A 17070-nucleotide genomic window follows, 5' to 3' on the forward strand; every position below is an offset into this window, starting at 1 on the left:
GTAAAGGCATACTCGGTTTAGCAGAAGGATGAAAAATGTAGAGAAGCTCATCTAATGTAAACGGCGGTCCATCTTCCGCTGTATCCCCAAGATTGAACTCACCCAACCACTTCGCCAGTTACTCATAGTTCACTCACACTCAATTCTATGATCTGCATGGTACATGTTTTTTGCAGAAGGCACAATAACCCACTGTGCTACTTTACGATGAGTCAAAACTGCAACTAGACAAAATTCCTAACTCTCACTAGTAGCAACATTAATAATCGGGGTTATCTTGACATTTTTATTGTTGCCTGAAAACTGCCTGATACATAAGGTGCTTTTAAACCAAAATTATTTTTTTTTAAACTCCTACCCCCCCACCAAAGTCCCACCCCACCAAAGTCAATACCGGATGCGGCTGCACTGGTCACACCACCCTAAAGCCAGTTCTGCTCTGAGCAATGGGGCAAGACAAGCATTTCTAGAAATGGGTCAGCGCTAACCTCATAGGCATTATATGAGGTGAAAGATCTGTATAAGTGGTAGGGCGTGATATTTCCCCCAAATCCCAGCAAGCAAAACAAGGTAACCAATTTTGTGTAGATGATTTAATGAAGAGTAAGCTTCTCCTCTGATAATTTTTCAATACTTTTGGGTTCAAATTTACTAAAACGCCGCAGGCCCTTATAGGGCATTCATGAAATATTCCAGTACTTTCATAGTGCACCAGAGAAGCCTGGCCTCTTTACTAGGAGTAGATCTCGTTTATTCAAATGTCTTAAGTCAGAAATTACTACCACTATACCAAGGTAATAATTTTTTCATGTGTGAGCCCTTTCTGTCAAGGACTACATTCAATATGACAGTGTCAGAAATTTACAACTGATACTTCAGCCTAAGTCTTGGGCACCTCTAATAATTCCCTTTGGTATACAAGGGTCAGCATTTTGCCATTTACACCCCCTATGAAATCAGTACAGGAAATCTTATGACAAGAGCTACCTCAAATATTAGTTCCAAAATTTTGCTATGTATCCTCCGCATATGCCAAGAATTGAGTGTATCATGTTAGGGGTGGTGTGTGTTATGCGTCCCTGCCACTAGGTATGATTGGGCTAGTGGCTTTCTCAGTTACACAGTTGGAGCCCCCACAGCCAGTGAGGCTGTCTTAATGGAAGCATGTCAGGGCCTGCCGTTTGCCACAGGTAACACCTCCCATCTATATGCTTTTAGTGCCCTTGTCCATAAGGCAAGAATAACCTCCAGTATGCCAGACCAGCAGCACACTTGCACGCATATCACACATACACTCACACATTCTTCCACACACACATTCTCACTATATCTTTGCACTCTTTTGTACATTTGTACTCTGTCACATTCACATGTAGACACAAGCCACTTACACTTCTATTAGTCAATCTGCTTTTATTGTGCTAGAAAAACTTGCCCTGCTGCTTCTGCTGTACCTGCCTTGCCTTTTAGTGAAGCTTAATAAAAACATATTCTGTTTATGTGATTCAAAACATAATATATTGCCTTGTCAAAGTTTGTTTCAAGTATGATGTGAATGAAAAGTGCACTTCCTTAAAATAGCTGTAAGGGTTTCTTTTTGGTTTCACGTGTGGATGAAGCAGCTACAGTATTTGAAATAAACTAACTCATGTTCTAACATGTAATATCACAGCAACCAACTGATAATATGAAATGCTTGACTTCTTCTGCATCCATGGATTTTATCCAGTAACACTTAGCATTTTTGGGTTTTTGAGCCCCAACTTACAATGTAAAAAAAAACAACTACATTTTGGAATGAAGCATTGTGGTGAATGGAAAGCCAGGAATGGCTGCAGGTGTCACACGATTCTCAATCCACCACCATAGCTCAAAGTCTCCGCCCTAGCCTCCCTCCTTGTGCCATCTCACATTCACATTCCACTCTCCCTTCTTGCAAAAGCCCCTTTGGTGCAGATGGAATTAAGTAGGGATCTAGTACTACAGAAAGAGCAGGTATGCTTTCGGTGCCTTTCTAGAAATATGTATATATTCATGAGAGTTGTGTAATTTTTATATGTACCGATAAGAGGTGTGTTCATGTAAGTGATGGTGAATAGTGTGAGTGCATTATGAGTGGTGCGAGTGTAGGGAGAAAATTGTGCTGATGTGAGTGTTTGGTGAGCTGCTTGAATGTAATGTTAGGAGGAGGGCCCATGTGAGTGTCAAGTGAGAGGGGTGCTTGCAGAATGAGAGGAATGAGTGCAGGGTGGTGTGAGCTGTGTAAAGAAAGGGTGAGTGGTGTGCCTGTGTGTGGTGCAGGGTGAGCGATGAGTGACTGATGAGTGCATAGTGAGATCAGTGTGTGCAGAGTTAGTGTTGTGTCCCTATGATATCCGGAAGACTATTGTCTCTGTGTGCAGGCAGGATGAACAGAGTGCCTGTATGAAGGCAGGCTGAGAGGTTTGTCTCGGTGAGTGCAGGGTGAGTGGAGGAAGTGCATGGTGAGTGGTGTGCCTCCAGGGTGGGCGCTATGCTTGCTTGCATGATGTGAGTGCAGGGCGAATGCTGTGCCCATGTAAGAGAAGGGTGAGCTGTATGAGTGTGACAGGAGTGCCTATGTGAGTGTACAGTGAGCGACGTGACACTGCGAGTGTATGCAGTGTGATTGCTGTCAGTGTAGGGTGAGTGGTGAAAGTGACAAGTGAGTGGCGCATCATGTACGTGCAGGGGGCGGTGTGCTTGTGTGTGTGAAGGGTAGCAGAAAGGTGAATGGCTGGAGTGTATAGTGAGCAGTGTGATCGCTGTGAGCATAGGGGGAGCGTAAAAGTGAAGAGTGAGAGGTGAGAATGAGGAGTGAGTTGTCTGAATAAAATACAAATGTAATGAATAGGCAGAGTGGGGACCCAGGGGGCACTGGAACCAGTGAAAATAATAAACAAAGCCCCTTTATTCAGTTTACAAAAGGCATGTAAATGGTCTATCCAAGACCTGTGAAAACCTCGGGTGTTGCTGAGATAAGACTCCAGAGGTTTTCAAATCCCCCCCCCCCCCCCCCCCCCCCTCATCCGACAGCATCTCAGATGCAGCATGCCGGCCTGCGAGACACGATGGGGGTGTGGTGGAGGCTAAAGACCTTTTAGCCCTGGGGACGTTGCGCTTCTGCCTGCATCTGATGACAATTCGATTCTGTAGATGCTGACGTGATGTTAGAAACATATTATGTGTTCCCTAAGCATGATTTATTCACTTCTGCCCCACTAGGACATTGTGTCTGCTTAAATATCTGTCATGCGATCTCCACTGATGTCTGCAAGAAGGAACTTTTCCATAATGAGTTCTGCAAAGATACAGATGTGTACCTCATGTTCAATGATAAAAATCTGCTTCCATTAAGACCTGACGATGCTGCAGACACTCCAAACATATCCAGACGACTTCTGTTGAGACCACAAACACTGTTTTTTTCGTCGTCTAAGAAAACAAGGGTGTTGTGTTCGGGAGGCTCCAGTTGTGATGGGCCGAGGGGGGCACGGTGTGGTCCGAGCCTGCTCCAAAGTAGGGGCGTGGGTGCCGGGTGAGATTGTCTGTGTGCAGGAAGGGATGCGCGGGAAGTCGCTCATGCTAGAGTGATAGATGCATGGGGCCCTGGGGCCACCGTCTCGTGATGCGCACTGGGGTTGGGGGACCAATGATCCATGCCCAATGTCTATCCGATCCCCAACTGCCCATGGACATCCTTTTCCTTAATCAGCTCCTTTGGATTTCATCACCTGAATTTTTAATTAGTAACAAAAGTAGCTCACTCTCTACCAGAGTAGGACTTGCCTAAACACATTGACATTCTGTAATTCTAGCATCCATCATTGTGATTGGTATCGCCACACCGTGTAACGCAGCAAGCAACTCCAATTAAAAATAAAAACATATTATTTCTGGAACTAAAATCAAACAGACATGATGAACCACCCTAACTGCTTAGTATGGACCATCTGACCCAAGTAGATTTCCCACACACCCCCAGACACACAAAGCAACAACTTTGCCTATTTAATATTTTTGTTTATCGGACTGAAGTGCAAAGTTGATCCTGCCGATCTGTGTCTAGTCAGACTTCGGAGCAGAGGGGATGCCGGCTCTCGAGCGCGAGAGGCGGTGGCGACAGTCATACCGGGCCTCGAGCAGTCAGCTGTAATGTACACTGCAAAACCTGGCAAGATGTTGAACAATAACAAAAGCATGAACCGCTAACCTCAAACTTGGCGAAATTTAATCCCGCCATTAGAAAAACATGAAAATGATATTCCAACGGAGTGCGGTCCTGAGGTTTGAAGAAAAAAAAACATAGTGAAGCTGCACGCGTGGGGGTATAGGACACAGAAGGGAAGTGCTACGTACACAAACCGCACGCTTGTTTAACTGTAAAATCCTCGGTAGGAATTTCGAAGCTGGGCGATGTTTGTTTTTTCAGATTTAGTTTAAACGAACAAATCCTTCCTTCCGTCAGTCTAGTGTGGGACTGCAAATGTTGGAGTCTACGACATAACTGTATCTTTTAACATTCCTGTAATCTAGTACCACTGTCTTATTATGATACCATTTTGCAGCCTCTTTCCATTGTTAAGCCGTGGGTGTTGGATGAAGTTGTGCTAACAGGTCTGTTACGTTGTCCAGTTAGGAGGGAGTCTGATAAGGACTGGATCTAACGTTTGAAGCACGAGGAGACTTGTTTTGACCCATGATTTCTATGACTGGCAGCTTGCTGCCACAATGGGGCCCAGTCGTGTACCAAATATTACAACGCATACATAATACATTATTGGTCTGGCAGATATTGACGAGGTAAGCATATAGGGTTCCGAGAACTTTGTGCATTGCTTTTCCGTTTTCCTATCCTGTGTGCTATGAGTGGCATGCAGAAATCGCCCAGTAAGCCGCCCATGCCCCGCATAGGCACTCTTGCAGCACTGTGCTAGAGCCCATGGCCCTCCACATCCTTTGCGCAGGGACTCACCTAAAATCGTGAGTGTTCCTTATTGGCCAAGCAATCCCTAGCATCTTGCTTCATTAGTATGGGTCAAAACCTACCCCAATGGAAATTAATATGGTCTTGTTCAGATGGGCAGTGGTTTATTTTGCGCTCCCTTTAAAGTCCATCACACTTTTTCTTTATTACACGCTCCCTTCGTTGCTGTTTACTGGTCTCCTACGTTAAGCATCAATATGGCCATCGAACTACACAATACTCCAACAGAGGTACAATAACACTATTGACATATTAATGCTCCCAATGTTTAATTTTTAGGTCAATTTCCATGGTGCTGTCTCGTCTGAGACGAGGTTTGCGTTGGACCCAGAGGATGAAAGTGAGCACCACGACCAGCAAGCAGCACACAGACGATTACCAAAGCAACGACACAGGCAGCAGAATGGACGCACACCCCTTCAGAGAGATGGCCCCGGATCCTTCCTCTTGGATCTCCCAAACTTTCCCGATCTCTCAAAGGCGGATATTAATGGCCAAAATCCAAACATACAGGTAACCCTTCTCTTTTTAATCATGGCCTGTTAGTCTTGCACCATGCTGAATTTATTCATAAATGAGGGATGGCATAGCCCACCTTTTGTGGATTATTTTAAAATAATTCCACCGCCACATTGAACATCTGGAAGTCTTGTTACTGCCTGGCATAGGCACTAAACTACCGCACGCTCAGTGTGTCTTTACTTAAGGCATAATTGTATAGGTAGGTCTTGTGAAGTGGAGGTGAAGATAAGTGAAGGAAGGTAAAGATCTGTGTGTGTGTGTGTGTGTGTGTGAGTCTGTGCGTGTATGCCTATGTGTGGGGGCATGCCGCAGAGTGCATTGTAATGTGCAGCACATGTTTCTGAAAGGCAGTTTCCGTATAGCATGTGCTTTTCAGGGCAGGTCGCATTCTCTCTCACACTAGTTCCCCATTCACACATTTTGGTATGATGTGCAGCGTGTGCTCTAGAATGTGATATGCCTTGATGTGTTAACTGTGCGTTCTCTTATGTGGTTGGTAATTGTATAGTACAGCTTCGCTGTTCATATGGCCACTTGATGCTGTGGACTGCTAGGATTGTGCAGGGCTATGTGTGTGTGTGTCTGGACTCAGTGAATGGTGTGTTGTTGCATGTTGTACGAGTGAAGCACCATGAAGTTGTGAGAGGTGGTTGATGCACTGGTGTTGCATGGAGTATTGGTATTTGCAGTTGTATTGTCTGCAGTGTGTGTATACACATGGGACGTATTATATAATGTGAACTTGTGAAAACATTGTTTTGCACCCAACTATTTTTCACGAGCTGCCACATTTCTTTGAATTGTACACACATCAGTTGGGGAACATACTACCGCCCCTCTACTGTGATTTGTGCAGGTGCATATATTGCGTATTTCTATAGATAATTCCAGTTTTAAAAAGTTGTTCCTATCTGAGAAATTAGTGCAAAAACAGGTCCTGCATGAATGTAAGGACTGCTTTTTTGTCGTATTCTCAGTCAAGAGAAACTTATAAAATGTCACGAGCTGATGAAAAATACAATAACTGCTTCTGCACTAATCGCTGTCCCTCAGGGCTCTCTTTTTCTGATTTCCTCTCTTCCTCTATCTTTCTTTCACTCGGCTTCTTCTTACACCTGTTTATCGTTTCGAAATGCAAGTATTTCCAGGGTGTGGGGAGAGAAGAAGAGGTGGCACAGGAGACTCGGTACCCTGTTTATGGTTCTGTGTTTTGCAGCAGAGACCAAGTTGTACCTCTTGCAGAGGGACAGGTGGCCTTTGCTTGAAGGCCCTGGTGGCAAAGAGATCAAGTCGTGTTTCTGGAGAGGCCATCAATGATTAGGAAGTGTTTGTCTGGGAAAAGGAAGAGGCACCATTACCAGTAAAGGGAAGAGGCAGGTAGTGGTGCCTACATTGAGAGTGGGGTGGCAGGAAATGCCAGGTGCTGTGGCATGAGACAGTTGTTGTGTGTTGGAACCACACCATGCTCCTCGTTGAATACAGTGATTCCTTCATCAATCATTGTACATTGAGCTCAACAACTCATTTTTCATTGGCTGTACTTATGACCCTGCGTTATTTTATTGACTTATTGCACATGAAACTATAAAAAAAAAACACTTGCAACCAACTCACTCATTGATGCCATATGTGATGTAATAACGCAAACTAGATTAAATATTAAACTGGATGCAACATTTATTCTGACACGGAAACTATCAAGGCAACTTTGGCAAATGTTTTCACTTGCCTCAGTTTTGTGGCAGTTAAATTGATTTATGCATTTGGCATAAAAGCTATTCCTGTCTACAAGATTTTCAGTATTTAATATTTCATTCGTTTGAGAGTGGTTGGGTGAATTTGAGCTATTTTAGAAGCGAAATCGCATTTAAAGCAGTTTCTGTGAAAAACAATGGGAAAAGACCACCCACTGACCAGGAGCAAAGGGATTTTGATTTGATTGGAGCTCTCAAAGATTGTCTAAACATCACTGTAAACGTAAGTTTTTTTCTGTGAAAATGAAGGATTGGGACACGAATATGTGAATGGGAGGGGCTTGAACTGAACTCTCCAGATGGACCAGGAATGCTTTTTGAACACCAGGACATTTGATCAGGAGCTGAGTTAACCGGAAACCACTGCATTCTGTATCTATGTTAAACATCTCCTAGAACAGCCGGGTATCCTTGCGCTCCTCCTAAATCTCTACCAGAGACAGCAGAATCCTCTGCAATCATGTGAAATGACTTTAGGGCTGACCTCTGTTGGTGCCATGATTACATCCATCCACATGCAACAGGAGTAACTCTCATTATACACTCAATACACCGCATGCCCCCAGTTCAGTTTTAGGAACCAGACTACATTTCTAGGGTCTTTGTAAGCCACATATGAGTTGATCCGTCAAAAGACTAATATTCACGAATACTACCATACAGATTTAAGAGAATCTTGTTGGGATGTAATGTTATAGTAATTTAATGGTTTGTTCTTATGTGGAGAGGAAGCTCGCTATCAGAATGTGGGGGTAGAAAGATTCTAGAAGAGAGAAGGAATATGGAATGACAGTTAACCAGGTGGTGGAGGCAGAGAGGCAGTTGCTGTGGTGTCCCGCTGTTACGGAATAAACTTACTTCAACTTACCCGAGTACTCACTTCTTTAAAAAGTCTCTTGAAGATCGCTGAACATCACATTCATTGAGCTATTTTACCAATGATCTAACTGGCCTAACATAAAATGAGTACCTCCCAGCCAGCCAGACACACTCATCTCACATGTGTCTAATATCAGAGCAGGACATCTCTCTAAGCTCAGTAAACCTCTCTTTTTGTAATGAGTTTAGGCTTATTTCAGCCACATAATGCTCATTATGGTTTAAAGCCTGAGGAACTAACACATCACATCTGTTCATTCCACAACATTTGCCCTCTCTCCTAACCAAACCATCGAAGTGCTGGAATATGTCATGAATGCCATTTAAGAGTACATTTTCAGAGCTTCTGCCTTTTTAGCAAATCTAGGGAAAATTGCACTGTAAAATGGGAGTACTTCAACAGCAACATAGTCTCTTCCCAGGACATTCTTCTAACCCTGTGTTGCCCTATCAGAAACCAGGTGTTATATAGTCAATGCCCAGAGAAAGAGGGATTTTCATTTCTTCCACAAGCACAACTGCCTGTTGGCACCAACAGAAGTGCATTCCCTGTTCATCATGCACAACAACAACGCACTTCCCACATAGACCACCCACTTCCTGTCAACTAGACCCATCTATAAATGTGTTCTGTCCCGGACTCCCCTATGTGCTAAAGTACTTTGGCTTAACTCTGGGTAAGAGCACCATGTGGCCAAACGCACAAAACACAGAGGCACTTCATGGTTGGCCACATTGCAGTTTAACACTCTTGCAACCAACCTTCATTCCCTCACAGTGTCATGTGCTACCTCTCCACCAGAGCACTTGTCCCCTCTTCAGGGCTATGAAATGCCGACAAATGCAATTCCAATTCATTAAGATCATTTTGAATACAGTTTTGCAGGATCTGCATAAGCGTCCTAGAGAGTCCACCAAGTGATCTTTCTTGATTCTACCATTGCTTTTCTTCATTTATACTTATGTAAATTAAGGCACGAAGGAATTGGTTGCACAACCAGTGCTATAAATAGGATTAAAAAGATGGGGGGGGCTCTCTAAACGGGACATAACCAAAGAAGCGTTACAAGGGATCCGTTACAAGAGGCATGGCCTATGCAATCAAGGCTGTTCCCTAATCTATTGACATAGCCATTACTATTGTGAGATTCTGAAAACTTATGTGGGGGAGGTGTCTTTCTGTGTGCCTCAGTCACTCCTGCTCTCCCCTTTACATCATGTCTCACAGTTCATCTGCTTTCATTGCTGTTCTCTCTCTCTCCTGCGCTTTCATCTCCCCCACCTCAACACATTCACACCACCACTTTCCCTCCCTACCTGTAAATACTACTCTTTCTTTCCCTGTGCTACTGCCAATATTTCAACAGTTGTGTACTCCATCACACAAGTCCCCACAAAATTGAATTACAGCTGGCACCATTATAACGGTTGTCATTCTGTGCATGCTGTAAAGAGGCGGAAGATTGGATGAACATGTAGTCAGAACACCTTCAGGCTGGCCGAACACACAGTGCAATGGAACAGACCAGCCCCAGTTTGCCCAGATAGTGTACCCACTGTGCCAAAACAACTCCATATAGACCAGAAGTGTCCAGCATGAGGATGCAGATGTAAAAATAACTCATTTGGCCTCTTGCTCAGACAGTTGCTGTGTTTCTTTTTGTGCACATTAAGTTAAGGACATGGTGGCTGGCTGAATAAAAGACTGAATGATTTTTATTATTTTTACAGCACCATCAGTTAGGTAGACGATGTAGTGAAAGCCTGTATAAGTAACATTTTTGCTGTAATCTTGTAGATAGTTTGTATTTAATTGAGGTGATTTCTGGACAGTGTTTTTTTTTTTTTTTTTTTTTAGATGAACGAGCATTTGATTGGGTACTTTGCTGACATAGAAAGCAATAACATTCACTAAGTTGATACTAGCTTGTCATGCAGAACTAGACTTGTTGATTAAAGTTATTGTCGAGAAGTGGGCCGGCGGTCACTTTTTAGGTTTCAACTTGTCGAAAACTGCGCAGCAGCGTTTCACGCAAGGCGAAATCTTTTGAGAAGAGTATGTTGGCTTAGTCCCGCCTCTGTCTTCCATTGGCTAGCTCCATAAATGGAGGCTAGCCATTGGAAGACAGATCTGTCCGTCAATGCCGGAGCAGATTCGGGGGCATTCCGGTGATTTTTAGGCATTCAGCCCCTTTGGTAACGTCATTGCGGTGGTGGGCGGTTCCTATTTTTTTGGGGGGGGAAGGTTTGTTTTGGTCATTGCAGGCCGACCGCCGCCGGAAGAAGTCCAGGTGAGTGCTTTTTCTTGCCTTCTACTTTGCCTTTCTTGCCGTTTGCCGTTCCCGCCCCCCTCCCGCTGTTCGTGCCTTGCCCGCCCCCCCTCCCGCTGTCCGCGCCTTTCCCGCCCCCCCTCCCGCTGTCCGTGCCTTTCCTGCCCCCCCCTCCCGCTGTCCGTGCCTTTTCTTGTCTAAAATAAGATTCTAAATTTACTTTTGCATTACAATAAGAAGTGATCAAAGGCACACAGTGCGAGCATTTACGGTGCGAATATTTAGGTAGGTTTCAAAAGCTCGGTATCTGATCCGGGAAATGCTTACATGTGTTTAATTATTCAGACTGCGTGCTCAGATGGCTGCAGTATGCAAATGAAATATGCGTCTCTGCTGGAAAAACTGGCTTGCACAACCCTGCATGATCCAGAGTTACATGCAGCGTGATGCAGAAGCAAAGGATATTTCAATTTATTTTTAGGTAAAAGGAGGCTATTTTTTTCAATGGTCGGCGCCGGTGAGAGAGAATTCCTCTTAGCAGGATGAAGGTTTCCCCAGCATCCGAGCAGCTGTGTCTGTGTAGGCCTGTCTAGTCTGTCCTTCCCTTGCGTGCCCTTCCACTGCCCGCTCCGAGCACTTTAAGCGGTCTCCAGTCGCCCCTCTTTTTTATCAGTGCTATTTCTTGTGCTTGAGACACTACACTTATATCCCTAATGTGCTTGGTCTTCAGCTTTGCCCTCTCTTTCGGAATTCCCTCATCTGTATCTCCCCCCCCCCACTCACCTCCCCCCTCTGTTTCTGCCCAAGGCCTTTTTGAAATCCTTCCGATTGATAGAAAGCCAAGAGGCCCTCCGAGATGAATACATTATTCAAATTAAGAGCTGACCTTTCCCACGGAGTGTCCCGTGACCTGTGAAATATTTCTACATGCTGCAGGGGATTGCTGTGGGGTGGGGGTGGTGGCCTCGGGGGTCGGGCCCATTTTTCCTGTCATCTTTTGGTCCGTGGGAGATTGTTGGCGCCTCGGCCAGGAGGCGGAGGGCACTCTGCTGGGTGCTGGCTGGCACGCCACTAATTCAGGGCACTCTGCTTGCCCTTGGGCTAGCCTCGGATTCTGGCTTCAGTTGAGCATACAAATTCACCAAGCCTGGGAAATCCTTGCTGGAAGGAAACAGCTTACCTGGAGATGTGTGGAGAAGTGTGGCTCAGGGGTTAGAGGCGGCAGACCCGGAAGCTGAGATCGGTCCTGGACCAGGGTTCAATTCCCCGCCTCGGCGGGTCTTGGGCTAAAAATTCCACGGACTCGATAATTCTCGCTCCGGTGCCTTCTCGACTCACGGGTTCACACGCTGCGACTCTGGGCAATAGCTTGCTTAATCTCCACAACGGCCCCTCGCGGCGGGATGCCTGACTTTCACCTTGTGGATACCTGCTGGGGCTATCACACAGGGGAATATCAGGACGGGTTCCCTAAGCAAGCGCCGGGACACCCACTGCGGGTAGCTGTGCGCTATATAAGCTCAACCACATTTACATTTACATTTACATTAGATGTGCACGTAAAATCGTGGATTATGAAGCTGAATGGAACAATGCACGTGCTGCACAAATCTATCTGCAAGCAGCAAATCACAGATTTAAATCTCAAGGTAGTGGGGGGGGGTAAGTCAGCAGCTTTGGGGGTGCGGGGCACTACGTGAAAATGTCGGGCTAGGACTGGCCAGGAACCCGGAGTTTAGGCAGCTCTGGCTGTTACGCCACATCATCTCCCCTGTATGATTTGTGCCGGGGGACACAGGCATCTGCTGGTCAGTAATGCCCTCCAGCTTTAAGAGAGAGGCTTATCGGGACGAACAGAAGGGTCTTCTTTGGAGAAAGGTGATGGTACAGCCATTTAATGGGAACGACGTGGGCAAAATCAAACGACCAGGGCAGCCTTACAGCCTGAGATCAAAGACAGAGCTGGACACCAAGTAGGATTCTGTTTCAGAAGATATTTTAACCATTCTTAAAACGGTCTGCCCAATGCTCCAAGTCTTTTCAATTGTAAACCCTATAACATGATTATGTTGTGCAAATATGTGGCATTGTTTTATCAATTTTGAGGCTGTAAGTGTATATGCAACTCCAGTTTTACAAGCCATTGCATTTACGCAAGTTTGAGCTATTGCCAATGTAAATGACTGCCATTTCTTTATCTGTTTTCAAAACCAACACATAAATACAAATTTTGTCATTTACAATGCCAATAGCTCTAACTTTTCCAAAGGCGAAACCGTTGCATTGTAGATGCTTGTTTACAACGGAGGCAGCTTGTTTAATGGCTTAAATGTTTACTTGTGTAGAATTCTGCTGCTTTTTTGACCATACCTCGTCCCTACTCCAACTTCTACTTATTGTAACGTAAGTTGATATATTTAGCGGGTACTTCCCTGACGAGGAGTGAAGTTTCTTTTATAGGGTAGAGGGTGGAGGTAATGTACACCCCCTACCACCACCAAGAACTAAGGCAGGAGCCCCATCCAACTCCGCACACCAGCCCAAGCACTAGCACGTCCTTGTGGAGAGAACGCGTTTGCGTGTTCGTGCGCCGTGAACCGGGGGCCATATCTCGAAGTTGTCCCCTTTTCGCCGCCAACCAGTGGCCCATAAGGAGCCGGAAAGCTCACTCGTCATGCCTCCGGTCTGAACACGTTCACTCCAGGTAACCTGAGGAGCAGTGCGTGACCTGGTGTGTTTTCTCAGAGGCAGAAACTGCACCCTTGCAGTGACGGGGGGCATGAACAAACTCCTTGTCCGAGAAAGAGTATGACGCGCCTGACCTGTGTTTAACTTGTAAAACAAAGCATTTGCAATGCAATAGGTCTTGCATTTTACAAACATAACCAATTGGTATTGTAAATGATAGTGCCTTTTTATTATTACATGTTTTTTAAACACATCAATAAAAGGCATTGCCATTCACAATACTAATAGCTTAAATTCTCGCAATTGTGAGACCTATTGCATTGCAAATGCTTGTTCTCCTTCCTGCAGCAGAGGCGCTGTCCAGCTGTGCATTATATTTCAGATGCGCTGCCAGTGAAGACTCTGGAGAGTGCTGTGAAAGTGGTCAGAGAGCGATTCAATGTTTCAGACTGTTGTGAGTGTGCGGTTTGAAAAATCCCTACTATTGTATTCCTTTCCAAACACATTCGCAGCACTCTTTTTTTTTTTTTTTAAATTTGTCTTTATTGCAGAGTTAGAAACCACAGAATACAATTAATCAACCAGTCCACTCATGGTGTCCCCCCGCTTCAACCGTTAAAACTTGTACCATACACAGCCATTCAGCCCGCATCCCGGAGGCCGGGCGGCGTAGTATCCTTAGTAGCAGGGAGGCATCACGGTGAGCGTCCCTATGGGACAATGGTCGACAAGAGCGTTTTACGTATCTGCGTTTTACCCCCCCTCCCACAACAAGTAATAACATCAGCCATCCCACATATGCAGGTCAGTGCCCCAAGCCGCTTCCGAGCCCCTTCCTTGCCCTGCAGGGCCACCATGCCTGGCCCGCCCCCGCTGGTACCTCCCATTCACTACTTACGCCCCGCAGGCCCTTCTCAGCCCAGAATCGCTACAGCGGCCAACCTACTCCCAGGCTCCCGACCCACCCCGAACACCCACTAAACAACCCCCAGTGTCCCCTCCCCGGCAACCGCTAATGGCGTGTGTCCTGTTCTGAAATGTAGTATGGGTCCGGCTACAGCGTCAATGAGAACTCTGAGCTAGTATGCCTCGCTGTGTCCACAGGTTCCATCCACTCAATCCTCATCTTCCACCAAGGAATCACGCAAGGCTTGCACCACTAATTCCCACGCACGCGCTGTATCCAAGGCTTTCTCATTACCAAGCTTGACAGCCTGCCTCATTCGGAGCACACTCTCACATTCAGACCACAGTAGCAATTCATTCTTCCACCTCCTTACAGACGGCCCGCCCCTGGACTTCCAATGCCACGAGATCTCTCTTTGTGCCAATATCAAACCCAGGTCAAGAAATTTGCTCGTCACCTTGGTGTGTTTGGTGTGCGGAAACCAGAGCAACAAGCACGCCGCCATGTCGAAGTCCACCTCCCTATCAGTCACTTCGTTCAGAAGGTCCCCCACCTCTGCCCAATAGGCCTCCAAGTGCGGGCAACCCCAAAACAGGTGGTCCATGTCCGCCGCTGGTGACGAACACCTCGGGCACCTAGCGTCCTGCACCTGGAAGTACCGCCGTATTTTTTCCGGAGTCAGATAGGCCCTATGCAGCACAAAGAAATGCACTTGCTGGAAACGCGCATTCCTCGTGCCTTTCCATGTGCGCCGTAAAATATGGCTCCATACCGTGTCCGGAATGGGCCTACCCACACTCTCCTCCCATTTCTCTTTGAGCCCCTGGAGCGGTTCCAATCCCTCGTGCAACATCCTGTTATGGAGGCAGGTCACCGCCTTAAAGGTGCCCGCCGCCATCACATTCGCAGCACTCTACAGGGTCTTCTTGGTGGTCAGCCTTCTGAACCACTGCCCAGTCCCAAGGGGTAATGAAAAATGCAAAAAGTCACAAGTGAAGCACAGAGCTGAACTGCTGGTAGACATTCGCTCTGACATGTGAATTCCAAAGGCTCCCCCAGACGTTTGCTTTGTTAAAGCCAGCAATTGCCTGCACTGCTGGCTTGGAGCCTCTCCCGAAAGTGGTCTCTTTCTTAAGTTGAGGAAGCAGGTGAAATCCACATTAAAACAGAGTGCCCTGCCTTCTCCTACTTAGTGTTTTTTCCCAGAAAGACTCTTGATTTCCTATCAAGTGGTTGAAATGAACGTTGTGAAACCATAAATCCTGAGGTCAATCAGGTTAAGCAAATTGTGTGGGCCTAGGAAATGAATGTACATATTCTGTTAATATCACATTGTGCTTCTTCCTTTTCCTTCATTGCATTTCAGAGCACCTTGAAATACATCATTCAGGATGCACACTGTACAAAACGCCTTCTTGTACATGGTTTAATAAAGTATACTATTGCTCCATCTGAACAATCTGTAAGAACAATCTAGGCCATGTATATGATGCACATAACTGTCTGCCTCTCGGCTCACTAACGGCTTCATCGTGAGGGCGATGGGAGGGGCATTCATTTTTCTAAGGTGATGGTTAGAAGCTATCACTTCTAGTATATGCCACTGAAATCAGTGAAACTATCTAATGTGCTAAAGTGCTTCTACATGTTAACGAAAAACACTCACCTTTTCTTATGGATCTTAAAGCCAAGCCATTGGCTTGGTTCTGCCTATTAATTTGCTGTCTTTCCCACCTCCTCTGCATCATCGTGCTTGCCCCCTTTGGGGCCTGTGGGACAGTAATAAAAAATGGGCATTAAAACAGTTTTGTTTTTACTACTCTGTGACACAACGGTAAAAACAGATAATTATGAAACATGGAAACGGATTTTTTTTAGGTTTCACTAACATACCGCTTGTGCTGTGCTTGCGAAGTGTCGCTTACACAGTGCTTAAGCAGTGCTGGCAAAATCTCTTGTAATTAAAAAAAAAATGATCTTAAAAGGGGCTTAAAGCCAGCCCATTACTTACCATTGGTTAGCTCCCATGTCACTATTTTTTCCTTTCTTTCTGTTGGTCAGCGCCTCCTCAAGCCTCCAGCTTCCTTCTCGACTTTGTGTCTTCATCTGTGCTGTGGAGCTTGGACCAAGTACTGCTTCTGGAAGCCAGTGTGTTGTAACTTAGATGGCATATGGAAATGCACTTGTAACATACTTTATTAATTCACTTTCCAGCGTCTGCATTCTGTTCGTTGCTCACTTGTCCCTACCACCACCTCACTTCTGCCGCTGCATGCCCCTTCCCCGTTCATTGCTGGCCTGTCCCTCCCATCACCTCACTCTCATCACTGCATGCCCCTTCCCCACCCATTGCTAGATTCCTTACCTCCATCATAGCTTGTTTTTTTGTATATCGCAAAGTCCACTGGAAGCACTTGGAGCGCATTACATGAGCGGCAGTTACATTAACCAAGTGCACAATAATGTTTATAGGAACGGGGAGATTAAGTTTTTGCCCGGAATTACAGGATTTTGAACCGGCGTTGAGACTCGAACCTGGTTCCACAGCTCCATAGTCATCGGCTGTGACTGTAACACCACAGCCTCTCCATGCTCAGTGTTCCAGTGAGCTACACTTTGACACCCTGGTAACTGCAATGGCCATTTTTTAAAAATATAGACTGCATATTAAGTATAGGGAAAATAACAATTTTAACTTGTTTGTACATGCATAGCTTTATGTTAAAAAAAAAAGCAACGCAGCACGGTCTGGCCACATTCTTTTTTTTTCTATTACTTTAAGCTGTGCAGCACAGCAGCTCGCACCATTGTGCAACATTTAAAAAAACATTGACAAAGCCAATAGATCTCACATGGCCGAAACCGGTTGGCTTTGCCAATTCTTGATTTTATTATAACCTATGTCCTTAATTAAAAAGCTCTTTACCAGCGTAATTTATATGGGGCAATGGGGTATGTTTGCCTTTTCGGGGTACTGTGGCCAGGGTTGCTCTAAGTAACTGGATCGGCTCGCTGCCCCAGACAAGGCATTGCTACCAGGCTCAG

At 45.6% G+C, this 17070-nt stretch overlaps 1 protein-coding gene across 1 annotated transcript in view; it reads left to right on the forward strand.

Annotated features, from left to right (window-relative positions):
- The window catches only part of ISM1 (isthmin 1), a 197948-nt gene that overhangs the window by 96160 nt on the left and 84718 nt on the right, over positions 1-17070 (forward strand). The window contains exon 2 of the mRNA XM_086927722.1: positions 5285-5518. Coding sequence (XP_086783848.1) covers positions 5285-5518 — 234 coding nt within the window. The remainder of the gene's footprint in view (positions 1-5284; positions 5519-17070) is intronic.

This window comes from Lissotriton vulgaris, chromosome 6 (genome assembly GCF_964263255.1).
Source record: "Lissotriton vulgaris chromosome 6, aLisVul1.2, whole genome shotgun sequence".
Classification (NCBI taxonomy): domain Eukaryota; kingdom Metazoa; phylum Chordata; class Amphibia; order Caudata; family Salamandridae; genus Lissotriton; species Lissotriton vulgaris.